Genomic DNA, 19,715 nt, shown 5'->3' with positions numbered 1-19,715 from the left:
GGGCCAACATTTACTTCCCCATCCGACGGAAGGCGTGATCAGACAAATCTCGTCACAAAATTTGCCACCAAGACCTTCTGGGATCAAACCCAGGCCGACTGGGTGAGAGGCAACCACGCTTACCCCTACACCACGGTCCCGGCTATAAAAAAAAATTAACGAGTCTATTTTTCTATCAGTGTATCTTATTACCTTTCGGCACAGCATGAATTCAGGTCATTAGGTGCAAACGAGCAAAGGGATCCACTGACCCACATTTAACAGTGGCATGATGAGCTGGTACTAAAAACATAAAAAACAACCCACTCAAAAGTTCGTCCAATGTTACAATGTTGAGACATGCGTCTATTTACAAATCACTTCCCACAATCACCTCGGCAACCACGGACGGGTGGAGTGGCAAACGATCGATTAAACGCGCACTCGCACACTGCTGCTGCGGCAAAAGGCGAGGGAAATTATAGAGTTTCGATGGCAAAAAATGGTATGGTATGATAGATCTTTAACCTCCTGCTGGGAACCGGCGCGCACTGACCCCTCGTGGCGTCGCTCGCGGACGGGCCTTTTGAAACGGTTCCGCGTCGTTTAAGAAAAAGTACTGGAAGGAGGGTTAAACGGGCCTCTGTTGAGAAGCTGACGGGTTCGTCTTCTATGGCTTGAGATTGAGACTTAACATTTTTGAACTAGTTTTCTGTTGTGATTCCTGAAAAATGTTCAGTTGAAAAATTAAAAGTTAACCCCCATAAAGAACCCATTAGTTCCATTGTAGACTGATCTACCCTAGCGATAGCGTCCTAACCTCAGACGCGCATGGTAAACGCTCATTACAGCGCGTTTTTACTAGCCCGCGGCCACACCCACGATGACCCGGTCTTCTCTCTAATAGGTCCCGACCGGCATCGGCGGTGGTGCGGCAATTTGGCGCGAATTTTCACAAATCGATCGGTTGAGCCGGTTGAAAAGGACCTCGGGGTTCCTCCTCCTCCTCGCTTGTCCCACGCCATCCGTCACTCACAACTCCACCCGCGTTTCTGAGCGTTACAAGGAGCAATAAATTCCAAAGTGGCACTTTGGGGCATTTCCGCGTTTCAACGAGAGACCCGGCTGGCCGACCAACCGAGGAGAGATTTCAGGAAGCATCTCGCGCCGTGCCACAAAGAGTTCATGACAGTTTCGCGTCAACACGCGGGTTTCTACGGGTCCACGATTGGGGCGGTGTGATTGATGGTTTTGAAGCGCGTTTTGACAAAGGAAAGGTTTAACATGGTTTTGAGTTATAACATCTGGAACAGTGCCACTAATTACATACTTTTGAAATGATTGTAGCGAAACATAAACTAAGTTTCCTAAGGATCATTTCACTTAATTCTTTGTATAATTTATATATTTTTCTTTTATGAATCACAAATGCTACTCAACTTGGAATAATATTTTTGAAAATATACCCTTTTCAAATTTTTCTTCGGGTCAGACAGGGACTGCTTTAAAAAGGACTATATAAGATAGACATTTGGGGTTTTTGTTTTCGCAAACATTTAACTTTTTTAGCAAATTATCAAATATTTTTTTATTTTTTAAAGAATGTTTTCATATTCAAAAAGATGTCTGATTGTGTTTGGCATACTTAAAAACTCAACATGAATGAAAATCTTGTGAAATTTTCCCAGAAAAGGTCAAATTTAACTTTCCTGAATAAAGATTTAAGATTGGGTCATACAAAAATGCTGAAATGACCCAATCTCGCCCCACCAGACCCAACGTCACCCCTGATGACGGTAATAGGAGAAATTCTCATATAATTGGCAGGTTTAACACTCACTCCTTACTCCACTAATTATTTATGCTGTTGTTTTTCGCTATTATTTAGACTAAGGCCGTTGTAAATTTTTTTTGAAGTTTATGTCAACCCCCCATCCTAAAAATTTCTATAAAAATAGAAGTTTTATACACTGAAAACAATCCAAAATGCATTTTTCTGCATTAATTCTGCATGTTTGGGCCCGTTTAAAAATATTTTTATGAAATTCCAATGTACATTTTCGTCAGTATAAACATATTTTGGAAAATTGTGGTTTCTTGGCTGAAATAATTTTACCCTTATTTTTTACCAGTAGGGTGTCCTACACCGTACAAGGGTGATCCCAAAATTGCAGTTCCCGTAATTTCTTGCAAAAGAAACACATTTTTCAAAACATCACTCATCTATATTCTGTTTTTCCATCTATTTTTTTTTATTTAAATGCCATTTAATCACCTTTAATTTGCTTTCTAGATAGCAAAAATCGGTGGAAATGGCGTGGAGCTATGATCTTTTGAATAATGGGTCTAATTTTTCCGGCATAGGAGCCCCCAGACAATATTTAAGCCCGATCGGAGGACTTTTTTTTTGTTTTATGCTCTTTTCAAATGAAATTAATGTATGACTTAAAAATGGTACATTTTATTTGAAAATAAGTAAAATTTCAAATTCGATTTTCTTTTAAAAAATAATTATTTAAGTTTTTTCGTACATATTTTTGATATTTTCCAAAAAACTTTTTTTTCATAAAAATAATATCTCATAACCCCGACTTTGCATATCAAAAAATTTCAAAATTATAAAATAAGTGTTTTGGGAATTATACTTTTAGTCATACAAAGTTAAATAAATGAATGGTTTTTTTTACGTGCACCTATTCTTTCTGAAAAGTCCAAATCATCACCTACAACTTTGCCCAAGATACCAAATCAATCTGAAAATGCCTTCTCAAGACACAGATTTCATACATTTGCATACCCATTTTGTATGACAAGCCCCCAAGATTGTATGAAGACTTGTTTAGAGAAAAAAAACTAATGATGCAAAATTACTTCATTTGACAGAGGAAATGCATGGACAAAGTTTCATGAAAATCCACTCTCCTGTCATTCTCAATTGATGAAACGCTTTTCATCCCCAAAAAATAGCAGTACAGTGGAGTGACATTGGGCCAAATGAAACTAAAAACGAAAAGTTCTTTTTTCAGCACTGGAATGGGTGCTGAAAAGTTGGACTGCGAAAAGTAACTTTTTTCAAAATTTTTTGTTTTGAACACTGAATTTACTTAACACATGGGTCTTTGACATAAAATTCCACTAAAAAAGCGTTTTCGGAATTGCAAAAAAAGTTGTAAGCAACTCGCTGCAAAACTTGTTTTTTTTTTCAAAATAATATAAATGTATTAATATAAATGATATTGCGCAATTAGTATTAGGCAAGGAAATGTATGCCGTTTCGTCATTCGAGAATGACAGGAAAAGTAAGTAATTTCTCAACGAAATTGCAAAAAGTAATTATTTCAATTCAAACTAATATACGTTTGGACAATAAAAATGCTCTTATCAAATCTGCCCGAGGAACCTAAAAAAACAAACATCGCTTATGAAACCACACCCGATTCGTCATTTATTGGTTTTGAAAGCTGTCACACAACCGGACTCTTTGACACTCCCGTGAGCTATAAATTATACAATTATATCAAATCAGCTGGACCGCCCATAGTTGATGCCACAGAAAAAAAAACCCGCAAATTTATGACCGTGTTGATTTTGATTTTGCCATAAACAAATGATCGCCACCTTCTTGCATAACCTTATTAAGGCTTCAACGGGTGCCTTCGTAGAAAAACAGACAACTTCGAAATTGAAAAAAAAACAGAGGTGATGTTTACTTTTCCCTTTTTCCCTACCATTGATTGTTTATGGTCCATTTTCCTGCATTTTAATTCCCTTTATTGGCCATCAATTGGCGGCCGGTGAAAAGACGGAGAAAAACACTTTCATCGTCACGACTTTCGGACTAAGATATGCGTAATCAGCCCGTTGTATCCATGTCTTCTTTTTATTGTGATCTGATTAGGCCAATTAATGGTGCCGCAACGCGCTTGAACCGATTTACGATGCCGCCCGATTGGTTTGGTCTGATTAAAATATATTCAAAGAGGGCTTAAAATATCGTGAGGATGCACGCTAGGGATGAGACCGTTTCAATGGTATTAAAACAAAAACCATACTTTTCTCCAATTAGATCGATTTTTTATGCGAAAATGAAAGTTTGTTAATGATAACAGTTTCTTTCGGGATGAGGAGGACTTTCCTTTGTTCCGGCGAGATCGATTCAATAGAACTATTAAATTATATCTTCCATTATTTCCCTTCAACTTTCAGCGCCAACCCATCCCCATGACATAGTGGCCCCGAGGTCAATCCAAGACCTGCCGGAGAAACTTTTAACGTCAGGAATTTCGATACCAGGTACGTGCAACAATGGTCCATCCGATGTACCAACCAGTAACCCCCAGAAGCCGAAGCTCGTGTAATCCATCACGTCACTACCGTGGATCGGTAGCCGCCTCGTCCGTGACTTTCGATTTTCCCTTAACAACCAGACCAAACTCGGCGCGACACCTTCGCGGGGTTGACTTGCAGGGTTTTCGCTGCCAGCAACTCCATTCTTACACTCAGTTTAATGACAAAAAATAATAATTTACTTTGAGTAAAATTAGTCAACCCTTCCCATGGCACCGCAACTCGGAAGGCATGCCGACAAATTTGTTAACCAAGTGGGGAGCATTATTCCAATCGAAATTCACCTTATTCAATCGACTGACTTTACCACAGCCATCGCTGGAGACCCACGTCCTCGACCCCTAGCGGGAACGTGCTGAAGATCGACGTCGTCGTAACCGTTGATGATGATGCATCATCGCGCGCGCGCCGGGCCAATCAAACCCTACAAAAGAGAGTGAGAGTGCAATGTGCAATTGCACCTTAACATTGGACTGCTGATGCGTGCCATCGCGCCTTGTTTGGAACCAGCTCTGCGGCGGGTTTGGTCAGTCAGACGCCTTTCGATGAGGGCTGGTTTTTTGTGCGATTTCCTGACATATTTCAAATTCACTTTTGTTTGTCGTTCATTGAGCGGCGCGGAGAGAAGAGGTAGCTGGTTTGCCCTTTGAGGGCAATGTCCTAAGAAGTTTTAAGCAATGAAATTGAATCAAACTGAGATTTGACCACTGCATTCAATGACATCAACAGTTCAAGCATAACACGCCACAGTCGAAAGTGACAGTCTACATCTAGTATTTGTGCATAAATTAACCACTGGACATGTCCTAACCTTGGAATTACCGTTGCAGCGTTCGTGTCCCAACTTTTAAAGCATGTTATTTTTGAGTGGCAGGAATGCGGCTTAACTTTTAACGTGTACTGCATTGAGGTTATGGTCAATGAGCTTTGGCATATTCAGTGACAGTAACGTTATTGCTTGACGGATCAATACAGTCTGAATGTTAAAAGAAGATAATATAGTACATGCAAAAACATTATTAACTATCAACTCCAAATCTGTTCGGATTAGGACACATTTTACCCAACTGCACTGGTGACCTTTAAAAATTCAAATTTGCAATATTTTCTTCAAGAGGTCGGAAAAATCTCAAAAAATCCTAAACATATGATTTTTAAAACATATTTCAGAATTGACTATGTTCTTAACTTCAATTCTGATTCAAATTTTGGTTGCCTTTGCTGTTCAAAACTAGTTGCAAAAAAATAATTGTGGCTATTTATGTTTTTGGAAGAAAAAAAAACTGTTCAAGGTCATTAAAGTAATTGAGTTTGCAATACTAGGTACTTTTGTGTATTTTTAGTAAAGATTTTGTCAAAAATTATGCAGAAATTAAGTATTGCTTAATCTTTAAGAACAAGTTTTACAGTTTTCAGCTCTTAAACGAAATTGTAAAGCGTTGAATTTTGGCGATTTTTTTTTACACTTGAGATCAGGGATGAAATAATCGCAAAAAAAATCATTTTTGCTTGTGAACCTTCATCACTCCCGAAAGAGAGAGCAAGCGAAACATGCAAAACAAAATCGCTCCCGAACTTTTCGAAGAAAGTCAATCAGTTGAAGATTTTTTGTGAATCTCATTAATGGCACAACTTTCCAATGCGGACTTAATTCTTGAGAATCGATGGGTTAATATTCACCAATTTAGGCTGGTTCAAATTTTATTTAAAGTTTTTGTCACTTACTTTTTTGAATACTAATAATTGCAAATCAACTGAACTAGTGTAACATGCGTTTTAAAACACTTTTTGCATTCAAATTTTGACACCATGGCTTGTCAGTCAGACGCCCGATTTGATGGCGTACTCAGATATCCGAAAAACGTATTTTTCATCGAAGAAAACTCTTAAAAAAGTTTTAAAAATTCTCCCATTTTTCGTTACTCGACTGTAAAAATTTTTGGAACATGTCATTTTAAGGGAAATTTAATGTACTTTCAAATCTACTAGATGGGTCATTTTTTTCATTTAGAACATTTTTTTTTTTCATTTAACAATATCGTGTTTTTTCTAACATTGCAGGGTTATTTTTTAGAGTGTACCAATGTTCAACAAAGTTGTAGAGCAGACAATTACAAAATTTTTAATATATAGACATAAGGGGTTTGCTTATAAACATCACGAGTTATCGCAATTTTACGAAAAAAAAGTTTTGAAATAGTTACTTTTTGCGTTTCTCTTCGTTTCGTCGTCCATTTCTGTCGCGGGTGACCATGAACGGCCATGATCAACGACGACCAACATTTTCAAAACTTTTTTTCGTAAAATCACAATAACTCGTGATGTTTATAAGCAAACCCCTTATGTCTATATATTAAAAATTTTGTAATTGTCTGCTCTACAACTTTGTAGAACATTGTTTCACTCTTAAAAATAACCCTGCAAAGTTAAAAAAGCACGCAATTTTAAAATGAAAATTTTTGTTCTAAATGAAAAAATGACCCTTCTGGGTCAATGTAGACTCGTAAAGTACATTAAATTTCCCTTAAAATGACATTTTCCAATTTTTTTACGGTCGAGTAACGGAAAATGGGAGAGTTTTTAAAACTTTTTTAGTGTTTTTTTCGATGAAAAATACAAATCGGGCGTCTAATTTAACATAAAAGTCCCTTTGACACCAAATTTCTATCTCATCACCGTTTCAAGCTGCAAATTATTGAAAAACACCTCTTTTTTCGCATGTTCAAAAATGAAAGGGGTCGTACCGCCCCCCCCCCCCTCCCGTCACGAGATATCAAAAAATGGACCTCGGATTCGTGATCAGGGACAAAAGTTACCCCTTAGGACAAAGTTTCACGCAAATCGAAGAGGGGTCGGGGCAACTGCTATGTGAGTTACCCATTTTCCATTTAACTTTTTTTCGTAACAGAAAAAAGTCTTTTCTAAATAACTAATACTATGAAATAGAATTTTAATTGTGTTATCAATAAAAGTTCTATGTTCATTACTTTTGATACCAAGTTATTTTTTAGTGAGCAATTCTCTATCCTCTTGCCATTTTTTTGATTTGGATAAAAATTTTGTACAAAAGTGCAATAAAACTTTTAAAAATCCGTATCTTAAAAAAAATTGTAGGTTATTACTTTCCAGAAAAAAAGTACCGTAAATCGAGGTGACATTAATGGCCACAGCGACATTAGTAGGTTGAACATTATTTTGCTAAACGAAAAAATCAAATTAAATGCAGGCATAATTGTTTGTATTTTTAGAGTAGTGTTCAAAGAACCTGAAGAAGTAGTTTTCAACAATTTTTGAAAATATTCAAAAGTTAGTGAACTATGATTATGCAAAAATGTTATTATTTAATTTATTTGTACTCTCAAAGCGTCACGTTTTTCATGGGTTTGATTTGAAAAACGGGCTGATTCTTTAAACAATTTTACACTATGAAGCGTTAAAATTAGTTTCTTGTTTTTAGTTTTGAAAGAATATTGATCATATTTGGAACTTTTTATTTACGTAACCTCAAATTAATGTAAATTTTATTAAAAGTTAATAAAATTAGATAAATATGCAAAAAAAAACCTTACTTATGATCAATTTGACGTAATTAATTCAATTTGCTCACCTTTAGGCTAAAATTAATAAGAAACACAGAGACTAACTAAGCTAGCACTAATGAAAAAAGCTTTCTTGAAACAAACGTTAATTGACATTTGTGACCCAACCCAATACCTGTTTGAAAAAATTATCCAATTAAATAATATTTCAAGAGTTTTTTTAATGTGCTATAACACTTGTAGCCCCAACGGGGTCAAAATATTTGGAAATGCAACTCCACCGGCTCGTACAACCCTTGGAAAAAAAAAGTTGGAAATGTCTTTTTTATTATAACTTAAGGTAGACGCATCTGTTGGAGGTGATTATTGGCATTCTTCCGGAACGAATGCAGCAAGAATCATCCAAATCGGTTGAGTTTTCGCCGAGATACAGCATTTCCAACTTTTTTGACCCCTTCGGTGCCTCGCGTAAGTTTTGACCCCGTTGGTGCTACAAGTGATAAACATATGAAACACAAATGCTTAAAAGGACCTTTAAAAAAACTCTAGATTTGAAAAATAAATTGAAACCCTATCCATATCGTCACAAAAACTGAATGAAACATTTTGTGATACTTTTGTCTTTTGAAAAAAATGCTTGAAATCAGTTTTTTTTTTATTTCTTTAAATAGTTTTTTCAACTTGATTATTAAGACGAGTTGTCAAGTTAGTCTTGTTACGATACATCAAAACAGCACGAAGCGGCTAACTTCTCATCACAAAAAATGACAGTACTTTTCAGCATCAATATGAGTGTTGAAAAGTTATTTTTTTCGGCACTTGTATTCAAAATTTATACACCCACAATAGAAAAGTAAATCTTTCCCAGTTCCTGAGGGGAACACCCTTGAAGAGTATCGGGGCCGGCATTTACAAAGCGGATTCAGTGACAGTTTCATTCTCAACTTAATGTTAACATGTTAAGGTTAATGTTAACATTCCATAGGTCGCCTCCCTAAGGTGTCGTGATAAGGTCCAGTTTGTGACGATACACTACCTTCCCTTTACTAAGCAATCGATTCCAGAAGGGAAAAGATCACCAGTTGTGTTGGCCCGAGCCGGGATTTGAACCCCGATCTACCGCTTACGAGGCGGAAGCGTTACCACTGGGCTACGTGGCTCGGTCAATTTATAAAAGTCCTATGTGAAATAACTTATAAAATCACACGATTCTTGAAAAAACCCATTTCATCCAAATTTTGAAAAAGAGCGAAAGAACCGTTCAAAAGAGCGGCTCTTTTTAAAGAGCGAACGAAAATGAGCGGCTCCTAAAAAAATGCGGTTTTGCCCACCTCTAATGTTAACATTCCATAGGTCGCCTCCCTAAGGTGTCGTCGTGATAAGGTCCAGTTTGTGACGATACACTACCTTCCCTTTACTAAGCAATCGATTCCAGAAGGGAAAAGATCACCAGTTGAGTTGGTCCGAGCCGGGATTTGAACCCCGATCTACCGCTTACGAGGCGGAAGCGTTACCACTGGGCTACGTGGCTCGGTCAAAAAAAAAATAGTACCACAATAGAAAGCCGAGCGAATAGCTTTTCCAAAGTCAAATGATACAATAAACCTCGAGTGAATCACCACGAAACGGTGTTCGTTCGGCAATTGGCAAATTACTTTCTCTTATTCATCGAATCTTGATGGCCGATACGGCAAAGGCGCAAATTCGATAAGTCAAAGGTCTCGGGTTCGATTCTCCACAGGTGAACTTTTTTTTTAGTTAACGGCATTTAACTTTCAAGAGAGGAAACAAGCCAAACATTTCAAATGATGTATTCCGGAATTGCAAAAAAAAAAGTTTTTCATAGCGCTAATCGTATTTATCCAATTATTTGTGAATAAATTCAAAATATTATCTCAGTGTTGTGAAAATTCAAAAAATAAGGTGAACATAGTTATAAGAGTGCCTCAGGGTGCCCACATTGTACCGTAGACGTTGCAGTTTCAAATGCTAGTCAAAATCTGTAGCAAAAAAAAACACAAACCCGTACAAATCTAAATAGTAAATGGATGTTTAAAATCGTAGTTTGTAGGCATTAACACTGTTTTCCGTGTTTAATAATTCCTTGATCGAGCAAAAATACAAGACGAAATACGAATCGAAACCCATTCCACTAGCACCAGCTGTTTATTGATCCATACTCGTCGACCTCGCCGCCCTGAACATGTGTCGCAGACAATCTTTGCCGCACGACGATGCCGCGCCGACTAATCGGTTGCCAACAGGTAGCATAAAACGACGCACACACAAACTCCAATGTATGCGCGCATTTACATGCCAAAACGGTTTTTCCTCCGCGCGATTGGCCGCGGTCTTTCGCCCGCGTATCAATAAAACCAATCTCCGCGAGAAACATGCGTATAATATGCTCCCTAAACTGCTTGTGGGACACACACACGGGCAGACCCATAAGGTCGTTGTACCACCCCGCAGCAACAGCAGCAGCAGCCCCGATTGGTTTATGGCAATATGTTGTCAACCCACGCATCTCGATACTCGGGCCTGCGTTGACACAAACGCGCGCCGGATCATGACGAATGTCCCGTGCGAGCGCCGCCACCGAGGGGCTTCGCTCTATGGGCTGGCGATTAGTACATTTGGAGCCTAACATTTCAAAAGGGCACATAACTTTTGTAAACAATAGTGTATCCCTTTCACTCAAATGACAGTTTACATAAGGTGTGAAAGGGACACACTCTTGCCTAAAAAAGTTATGTGCCCTAATGAAATGGCAAGCACGATTTCTCCTCGAAAAGACTCTTAGGGTAGGGTGGTTCACCTGAGGGTTGCCGAGTGGGGTAGCTCCGACTCTACAACAACATATCTGGAGTTTTGTATTGGGGTATTGAAAAACACCCAAAAAGCAAAAACTGAAAATTTGGTTTATTGGACCTTTTAAATAAAACTCCAGATATAAAAATGGTTGAAAATCAGTCGTCTGAAGATTTAGTTTTTCCAACTCCAACTTCAGCTTCTCAGAGCTTGTTGACTCCAACTCCGGCTTTGATTGATTAACCCTGATTAACAACCTATTTTAAATTGCGCTACAGTCCTCGTTTCATTAAGTTAGTCGTTCCAAACAACGGTGAACCACCCTACTGCTGACCCACGATGGCTCAAAATCGTCGCAACGGTTGCAACACTCCCAACTCCCTGCTACACATATCGGATCGATGTCGATACCCGCGAGGACCATTTTGGGCAAAATCTAACAAATCGTTTTCCAGCTGGTCTGACATGCGATCGGCTTCGGCGGCCGTCGTCGTCACCCCAGATTTCAATTTAGGAGCCGGGAGATTTATCACCGGTACAGAATTGGCAAGACATACACGTTTTGAGCTGACATGTTTGGCGACATGCCGCGCGGCGCGATAACGCGAAATGGTAGCGCAAAATCCGATAAAGATCGCGGCGATCCGTGGCCCTTGAGTGATTGGACCGCGCCAAGGAATCGGTTACGAAATGGTCGAACGGCTTCTAAATCGTAAGATTATGTAAAATTAACCACCCCATTCAACGGAGGAAATGTTCTATTTAAGGTATGTCGCGCACCGGTCGTCAATGTTGACGAAATTTGACGATCGATCTGGTGAAATAAAGTTTACCGTTTTTGTACGGATCTAATTGGAATGCAAATTTGCGACCAGACTCTGTGGGTTTGTGGGTTAGTGGGACTAATGTGCAACGGTTATTGCGAACGAAGCAAGGTTGGTCGTAAATTAATGACTTGCCTTGGTGCGATTTGGATGTGATCGAGCTTGGAGAGTTTGCAGACGAAACGGAATTTAACTTTGGGTGAAATCCAGCGGAAGCTACACCTACCTACACAACTTATGGCAATGACGTGACACTTTTCAATTGATTTCGTCTAGACTGATCTAGAGTATGTTCAGAAGTGTTGAATTAAATTATGGAATAATCGTAAGGATGTGCCCACACCAAAACGATCTCTGACCTAACGGATGAAAATTGTATTGGCTTAAAACTGTTCCATTCCATTCCGGTCAAAACGCGCTGGTTCAAAATGTCCTATTACAATTTAATCCCAAGAGAAAACTGCTCCACTTGTGCAAACAACAACAACGAAACCACTCTTACTTTCCTGCCATCCTGAACCCTATAAACCGTGCGTCTCTTCATCCCGGGCCGCCGTCAAAATCAATCCGACCAAGGTACTGGAAAGGCAAACAGCCCGTTTAACGCTTCAACGCCTCTACGCACACGGGGCCTGTCAATTGTTCGGGATTGACACGACCTACAACGAGAAACGCAGCAGTGGCCGCGAAAGTGAAATATCACTTCACTCTCGTACCGCAGGTCAATCCGCTCGACGCACCGATAATGAGACTCGACAAACCGCAACTAATCGGTCGATAATGACGAATTGAACGTGTTTGCGTACGATTGCGGGCACTTCTGGAAAAGAAATTGGAAGAAATTGAAAAGTTTAGGAACGCGCAAACTTGTTTACGCATCTACTCTCTTTGCTACGATAATGGATCGCTTTTGGTCAAGCTTTTGGCTCTTGGAATCGATTAGTGGCCGAATCAGCTGGACGCCATATGACATGAGTTTAGAAAAAGGGAAAACCTGTTGAAGGATGGTTGCTGACCAATAGCCAAATCAATCGTTTTCTGGTCCTATTTAGACCTTAAACAACTTTAAGATATTTAGTAGTGATTCGCTTTCTGCGAATACTTTTTAATTGTTATTAAACCCTTCGTTTTTTGTAGTTTATTTTTCTTTTCTCACAAAGTTCAAAAACTAATATAATGATTTTTCCTAAAGGAAGTATGTAGCAAACTTACTCTTGAAAAAAAAACAATGTATCCAAATCAAATGTAGTCTTAGATTTCAAGGTGGAGATGATTATGTTACACATGACTAATATGACTAAAAACTTGAAGCTCTTGATTTAATCTATTTTTTCAAAATTATTGTCGTTTTACCTTACTTACTGAGACTAAGGTCCGTTTTTTGATATCTCGTGACGGAGGGGCGGTACGACCCCATTCCATTTTTCAACATGCGAAAAAAGAGGTGCTTTTCAATAATTTGCAGCCTGAAACGGTGATGAGATAGAAATTTGGTTTCAAAGGGACTTTTATGTAAAATTGGACGCCCGATTTGATGGCGTACTCAGAATTCCGAAAAAACGTATTTTTCAACGAAAAAACACTAAAAAAGTTTTGAAAATTCTCCCATTTTCCGTTACTCGACTGTAATTGTTTTTGGAACATGTCATTTTATGGGAAATTTAAAGTTCTGAAAAATGGTCGTCATCGATCATGGTCACCCGCGACAGACACGGACGACGAAACAAAGAAAAACGCAAAAAGTAACTTTTTCAAACTTTTTTTCGTGAAATCATCATGACTCGTGATGTTTATAAGCAAACCCCTTATGTCTATATATCAAAAATTTTGTGATTGTCTGCTCTACAACTTTGTAGAACATTGTTACACTCTAAAAAATAACCCTGCAATGTTAGAAAAAACACGAAATTTTAAAATGAAAATTTTTGTTCTAAATGAAAAAATGACCCTTCTGGGTCAATGTAGATTCCAAAAGAACATTAAATTTCCCATAAAATGACATGTTCCAAAAATTTTTAAGACGAGTAACGGAAATGGGAGAATTTTTAAAACTTTTTTAGTGTATTTTCGATAAAAATACTTTTTTTTCGGAATGCTGAGTACGCCTTCAAATCGGGCGTCTAATTTTACATAAAAGTCCCTTTGACACCAAATTTCTATCTCATCACCGTTTCAGGCTGCAAATTATTGAAAAGCACCTCTTTTTTCGCATGTTCAAAATTGGAAGGGGTCGTACCGCCCCTCCGTCACGAGATATCAAAAAACGGACCTCGGATTCGTGATCAAGGACAAAAGTTACCCCTTAGAACAAAGTTTCACGCACGTCGAAGAGGGGTCGGGGCAACTTTTCCTGATTTCGTGTGAGTTGGTAGAGAATTACCCATGCATAAAAATGTGTTTTCTCATAAATCGAGATGTTAGATAAATGGTCAGAAATTGAATCAAATACCATCATGTTACACATCGTTAGATAGGTATTCGAAATACCTTTCCAACGAGTTCAAAACATTGAAGATCTGGCAGCCTTGTATCAAGTTATGACCACTTGAGTTATATATCTCCTTTATTTGTTTGTAAACAATTTCCAGATCCATCAACCGACCTTTTTGTTGGAAAGGTAATCGAAAGACCTCCCAAACGAGTCTGAATCTTTCAACCCTGTTTATGTTATTATGTACTTTCCAAATAATTATTATTCAGATGAAAAATATTTCCGGATCAATTTTTAGGAATTGGTGAGGAATGCATAAACCACATAGGTGGATTACGTCAGTTTTATTTTAAGTCTAAGTTTGTCACAAACTTTACCGAGGTTTCCAATTTGATACTCGGACAAAATGTAAAATTTCATATCAAACGATTTAGAAAATTTTAACAACTTTTCTATAAATATCTTCAGAGTCTATCTCAATCTTTATCTTTATTTTTTAATTTTGAATGAGTAAATTTTGAAATTATTTTAATTTTAATGCAAACAAATACATGTATATCGGCAAAAAGTCAAAGGTTGGTATGAGCGCATTGTCAGGGCATTAAACAATACATTTTCACCTACTAAAAAAAAATTTTAAGATATTTGGTTGCTTCCATATCGATCCATTCCATATCGAGATATCGTGGCACTCGTAAATCAACTCGGGGTTTAGAGAAAAACGCCAACAGCCCGCTTTGCTCATGGCAACGTTTTGAGCTTGATTCGTCTGTTATTCAGTTTAATCATGAAAAATCTTCATGAAACTTTCAGGAGTGATTAAAAATAATCTTTTGAGTGATTTTGTGATTTTTTACATGTATGTAACCCCTTAAATTTAAAAACACAATCAAAAGATACATAAGGTTGCATTCAGTACATCAAAAATCTCATAGGATTTTCCTTTAAACTCGATATAATGTTGGATCTTTATCTTCCTATTGAACTTTTGCGATATAAATGCTAGAGCCTTCAAATTTTCTTGATACAATTTTTTTTTAAATACAGTTTAGACTTGATTATCCGAAGGATTCTTTGGAACTTCGTATAATCGAATAATTGACATTTTACTCAAATTTGAGTTGGTGATCTATTACATTGCATTTCCTCAATATTTCATCACCTTCGTTTTGGCCGCATCATAGATTTGAAGTTTCCCAATCACTTTTGGAGCCATACTTGAGTTCAACGACTAAGAAAAATAAATAAATTTGTTTTTGTGATTTGATTATTCGAAAATTTGATTATCTGAAGTGAAATTCTTCCTGAGACTTTGGAGAATAAATTCAGGGCTGTAATTCTGCCCATAAAATTGAGCCAAATCATGTTTATGTTTGCAGTTGGTCGTAAGCCAATCGCTTTAATTTTAAGAATTTCTATATTTCAGAAAAACTTCCAGCTGCCAAACAAACCGTTAAAAATCAGCTGAGCACGGCAGCATATTTAGTAGCAGTGACACGATGCCACAAAACTTATGCTTACATGGATTCATAGCACTTCGATGGAAACTTGTTTCTGTTCGCTGCGTGTGTCCAATCCTAAGCCACTACTGGTGTTTACATAGCTGGAGAGCTCCCGTCAGGCCACCATAACCCACCGACACTAAGCCCTCAAAGCTGATTGATCTTACATGTTGCTGTTTGCTTTTGAATGTTTTGGAAGACAAATTTCGATACATTGATTTTTATTGTATTAGGGCATGTTGATGAATATCAATTCAAGCTAAGTTCGATTGATGTTACCCAATTTTGGGAGGCTACTTTATGATATCGATTTTGTATGGAGAATTAGGGATTGCAAATCGTACTCGTCTTACGCAACGCGACCTTACTTCACAGATTTCCTCGTAACAGTTTTTCCACCAACAACACCTAGCGCGCGGTGGTATCAACACTAATCGAGAATTTCGATCTTGCACGTTTCCAGAAGAAAGTGAACCAAGAAAAGTGAAATCCACTTTCATTCCCACGGCCACCAACCTTTGCCTGATCTGTCGATGTGCTGCTCAAAAACGGCCTCCAGGCCTGTGACCATCTGAACTGCCGGACAACAACGCTGGAGAACAACAGCTAGTCGAGTCCAATCGATCCGGTCCGGCCTGAGTATCCCACGGGGTCCGGTATACGGTTTTGCGCCAGCGGCGTGTCCGCGCGCGTCTAGATCTAGAAGGAGCAAAGATTTACGACGCGCGTGCGCTGGGCTAATCCAACAGTCCACATCGCATTCGGCCGGAACGAAGCCGCAGCGTGATACTGTGGCGATTATAATCAGCTGGCAGGGCACGGTCTCGGAGATGTACGCACTGCAGTTACGTGTGGGGGGGGAATGCTCTCCAACCTCGCTTTAAAGTGGTCTTGTGTAATTGAAAGCAAATCCTAGGTACAGTTGTTGAAGAACTTTGCGGGATTCTTCGACGTAACAAGGAACCACCGCGCGCAAAACCGCACACAATTCCACACATTTATTTATCTTCTCCATTTCTCCAATGATAAAATTTAATATAAATCACTTTCACGCGAAATTTTGTAGCTCCGTCGACCGTAAATTATATCGCGTCTAGTGCCGTTTGACCGGCCTCCCGCACATCTGCACCTTCGATTCCACCGCCACTCGAGGAAGTGACCACCGCAGCATCCGCAGCTGGACCTGTTGAATCGAACGCAACGACGACACGGCGCGTATTGATTTATTCCGCAGACGCTAGTTGGACTCTTTGAACAGTAAAACCTGGAGTGAGTTTTTTTGCCCAACTCTCGTAGGGTTTCTGGCTGTGTGTCACACTGGTCGCGACTGCCTGCCCGAGGGCAATCCGTTTTGGTGACAGTTTAAGGTGAAGCCGTTGATCATTTTCGAAGAAAATTGATCATCACTATAAAATATTCTGTATCAAATTCAATTTAACGAATTTCTGCCCTAAAAGGAATCAGCATGTGCCAGGTGTTGAGTTCTTCAAGCCACTGAAAGAATTTTCGATCAAAATCAAATGCGTTCAAAAATTTATATATTTTTTTGGTAAAATCATTGACGTCCTAGTTGGCATCATTGATTAATGACGATTTCCATAACTTTACAAGGAATGGGATAATCATTACCAAAAGGAATCAGCATGTGTAGGGCACTATTCTAAACAACTTGTTGAAGGAAACTTGTCAAAATATCGATAGCGACGCAAAATTTATATCTTTGAACGAAAAATCATGACAATGATGGAAGTCTTCACGTTAACTGTGATATTTTTAACGTGAGAAGATGTCTTTGTGGCATTGCAATAGTTACGAGCCTTAGTTACGATGTTTTAACTACAATTACTATGGGTAGGGTTACCCAGGACTGAAAAGAAAAAAATGTTCAAAACATTCTGGAAACCCCTTGCAAACCTCTTTTCTCAAAGGAATGATCAAAATTGTGTTCAAAAATTGTGTATTTTCTATTTTAATACACTGTCGCTAAAATCAAGTCTGTAGCATTCAATGAAATAAAAAATAAAATAGTATGCTATAAACTAGATTAGAGCGATAAAATCTGGAATTTTCAAATCTGTGTTACTTTTTGACAGGAAAGTCGACATTTCATTTAATTCAAATATGGTTTTAATTAGATCGTCCAATTTTCAATTAATTCGATTTCCTAATTTCAATTAATCTCAGGAGAGTGAACAATTACTGAATCCCCCCCCCCCCCTCCCACACCTAAGGTGCCCACATGGTTTATGGATGGTCCCAAACCAGAATACGGGAATTTGGCTTCAAAACAACCCCCTAAATCGGGTTGCGCACTTAATTCTAATCTTGTATAATAAAAATTTATAAAAGAAAACAAACTTTTTTTGTACTTCGATTTCTGTTATGTTTTATTTTTATTTTGAACTGAATTTTCAAACTAACAAAATAATGTAAAAATTGAGAAAATTATCTTAAACTCTGTCGAAAAAAGTTTGGTGCTATCTTGCTCCTGAGTAATTCTCTACGAAATCGGCCAATTTCGATTTTTTTTCTATTTGTTTTGTTTTGTGTCATTGGTTCACCCATACATGTCTCTATATGATTTTGGCTGCTGACCATACAAAAATGGTACGTAAATATTCGAAAAACTTTTCAATATTATGACCTTTGAAATGTTAGTCTTGAAGCAAGTCTTTGAAATTTGAAAAATTATGATTTCGAAAAGATCGGAAAATTTCACGCTTTAACATTGATAATTGGACCATTAGTTGCTGAGATATCAACATTAGAAAATTATGGGTAGTTTGGGTGAGACTTAGAAAACATCAATTATTTTGTTTTTTTTTTAACATTTGCATGGCTTTATCTCAGCAAGTAAGGGTCGTATCAGCAAAGTTCAAAAAGCAAAATTTAGAGAATTTTTTCAGCTCTTCAAAATTTTTTTTTTCAAAATTGCTCACTGGGCACTAATTTGAAAAAATGAATAACTGCGACTATTTTCAAAAAAGATCCCTAAAAATGGCTATAACTTGAAAACGGTGCAGTTTATCAAAATTTCACCAAGATACTTTTTGATTGCAAATTTGATTTTACATCGAAAAATTAAGTTGAAACTATTTTGCGAACATTTTGTTGATTTTTTTTCGAAATCAGTATTGTTTAAAAAATTTATAACTCGGTCAAAGATGTTTTGCACGTTCTGGAAATTTCTGAAACATATCAGAAAAAATGTGTTTTTTGCAAATCAAGTTTAGCATGAGCATGAGCATGAGAGACCACCCATGGTTGCCCCTCCGTTGCTGGACAGAACAGTAATATCCTTTCAGCACTACTGATCATAGGCTTCGACGATCTAATGGTGTTTCCCTTATCATCAGCATGTATGAATGCACCGAAAAGATAAAACACCATGATTGTTAAAACTAGATGATGATGCGACCTAAAATCATAGTGTTTGTTGAAAGGTATTATGTTTTATTCTCAAGGCAAGCAATCGGATGCTGCGGATGAGACATTTCCCGTTTATCGGCTGTTAACTTTTAATTGAAATGGTTTAATCTTAGACAGCCGGCTGTGGAAAGATAGAACCAAATAATTTGTAATTAAATGATGAAGGATTTAACAGTCTGACTTTTTAATTGAGATTTTTTTACGAGTTTTACATGATTGATGTTTAGTGGGGTACTGATTAACGAAGCGAACGACAAGTTACGATGTTTATCGAGCTGAAATGGTATGATAAGGTTTTGTTGTTATTGGACACCGACGACGAACGCGAAAAAACCCTGCGACCCGACGGAAATGCATCGAAATTCAGACTGGCTCAATTGTCATCGATGACAACCAGAGCCAGCCGCACCTTTACACACATACACGCACGCGAAAAAAAACGAAAAACACACCGACGACGAACGAGAAAAAACCCGACCCGATGGAAAGGCATCGCAAATCAGACTGCGGAAATGAAGAGAAAGAAAATAACATAAAAAAATAAAACCTAATCACATAAAACCAATCACCCCATGCACACAAACAGCGACACAAAAGAGACGAAAATTATCACGAAAAAACAGGACTGCGCGTCCCCAGAAGCACTGCACTTTTTGCACATGGCAGGTTGACATTTGGTAATAAAAAGTAGATCTCGCCAAACTTTTCACCGACATTGCATATGAAATCTGACTGATGAAACGTTAAAAAAGACACCAAAATTATCAGTTTTACAATATTATGCTATTTAAATTTCACATAAGATAGGGTTGGAGAGCGGGGGAGGGGGGGGGGAGGGTGTTGTCAAAGGCAG

General features: G+C 38.0%; 1 protein-coding gene across 1 annotated transcript in view; it reads left to right on the top strand.

Moving 5' to 3' along the window:
• The window catches only part of LOC6035621, a 720,799-nt gene that overhangs the window by 669,126 nt on the left and 31,958 nt on the right, over positions 1-19,715 (top strand). The window contains 1 exon segment of the mRNA XM_038262197.1: positions 4,186-4,272. Within this exon segment, the coding sequence (XP_038118125.1) occupies positions 4,186-4,272 (87 nt within the window).

Source organism: Culex quinquefasciatus, chromosome 3 (assembly GCF_015732765.1).
Source record: "Culex quinquefasciatus strain JHB chromosome 3, VPISU_Cqui_1.0_pri_paternal, whole genome shotgun sequence".
NCBI lineage: Eukaryota > Metazoa > Arthropoda > Insecta > Diptera > Culicidae > Culex > Culex quinquefasciatus.
Note: the sequence above shows the minus strand (reverse complement) of the source record. Positions and strands in the feature narration are given on the sequence as shown.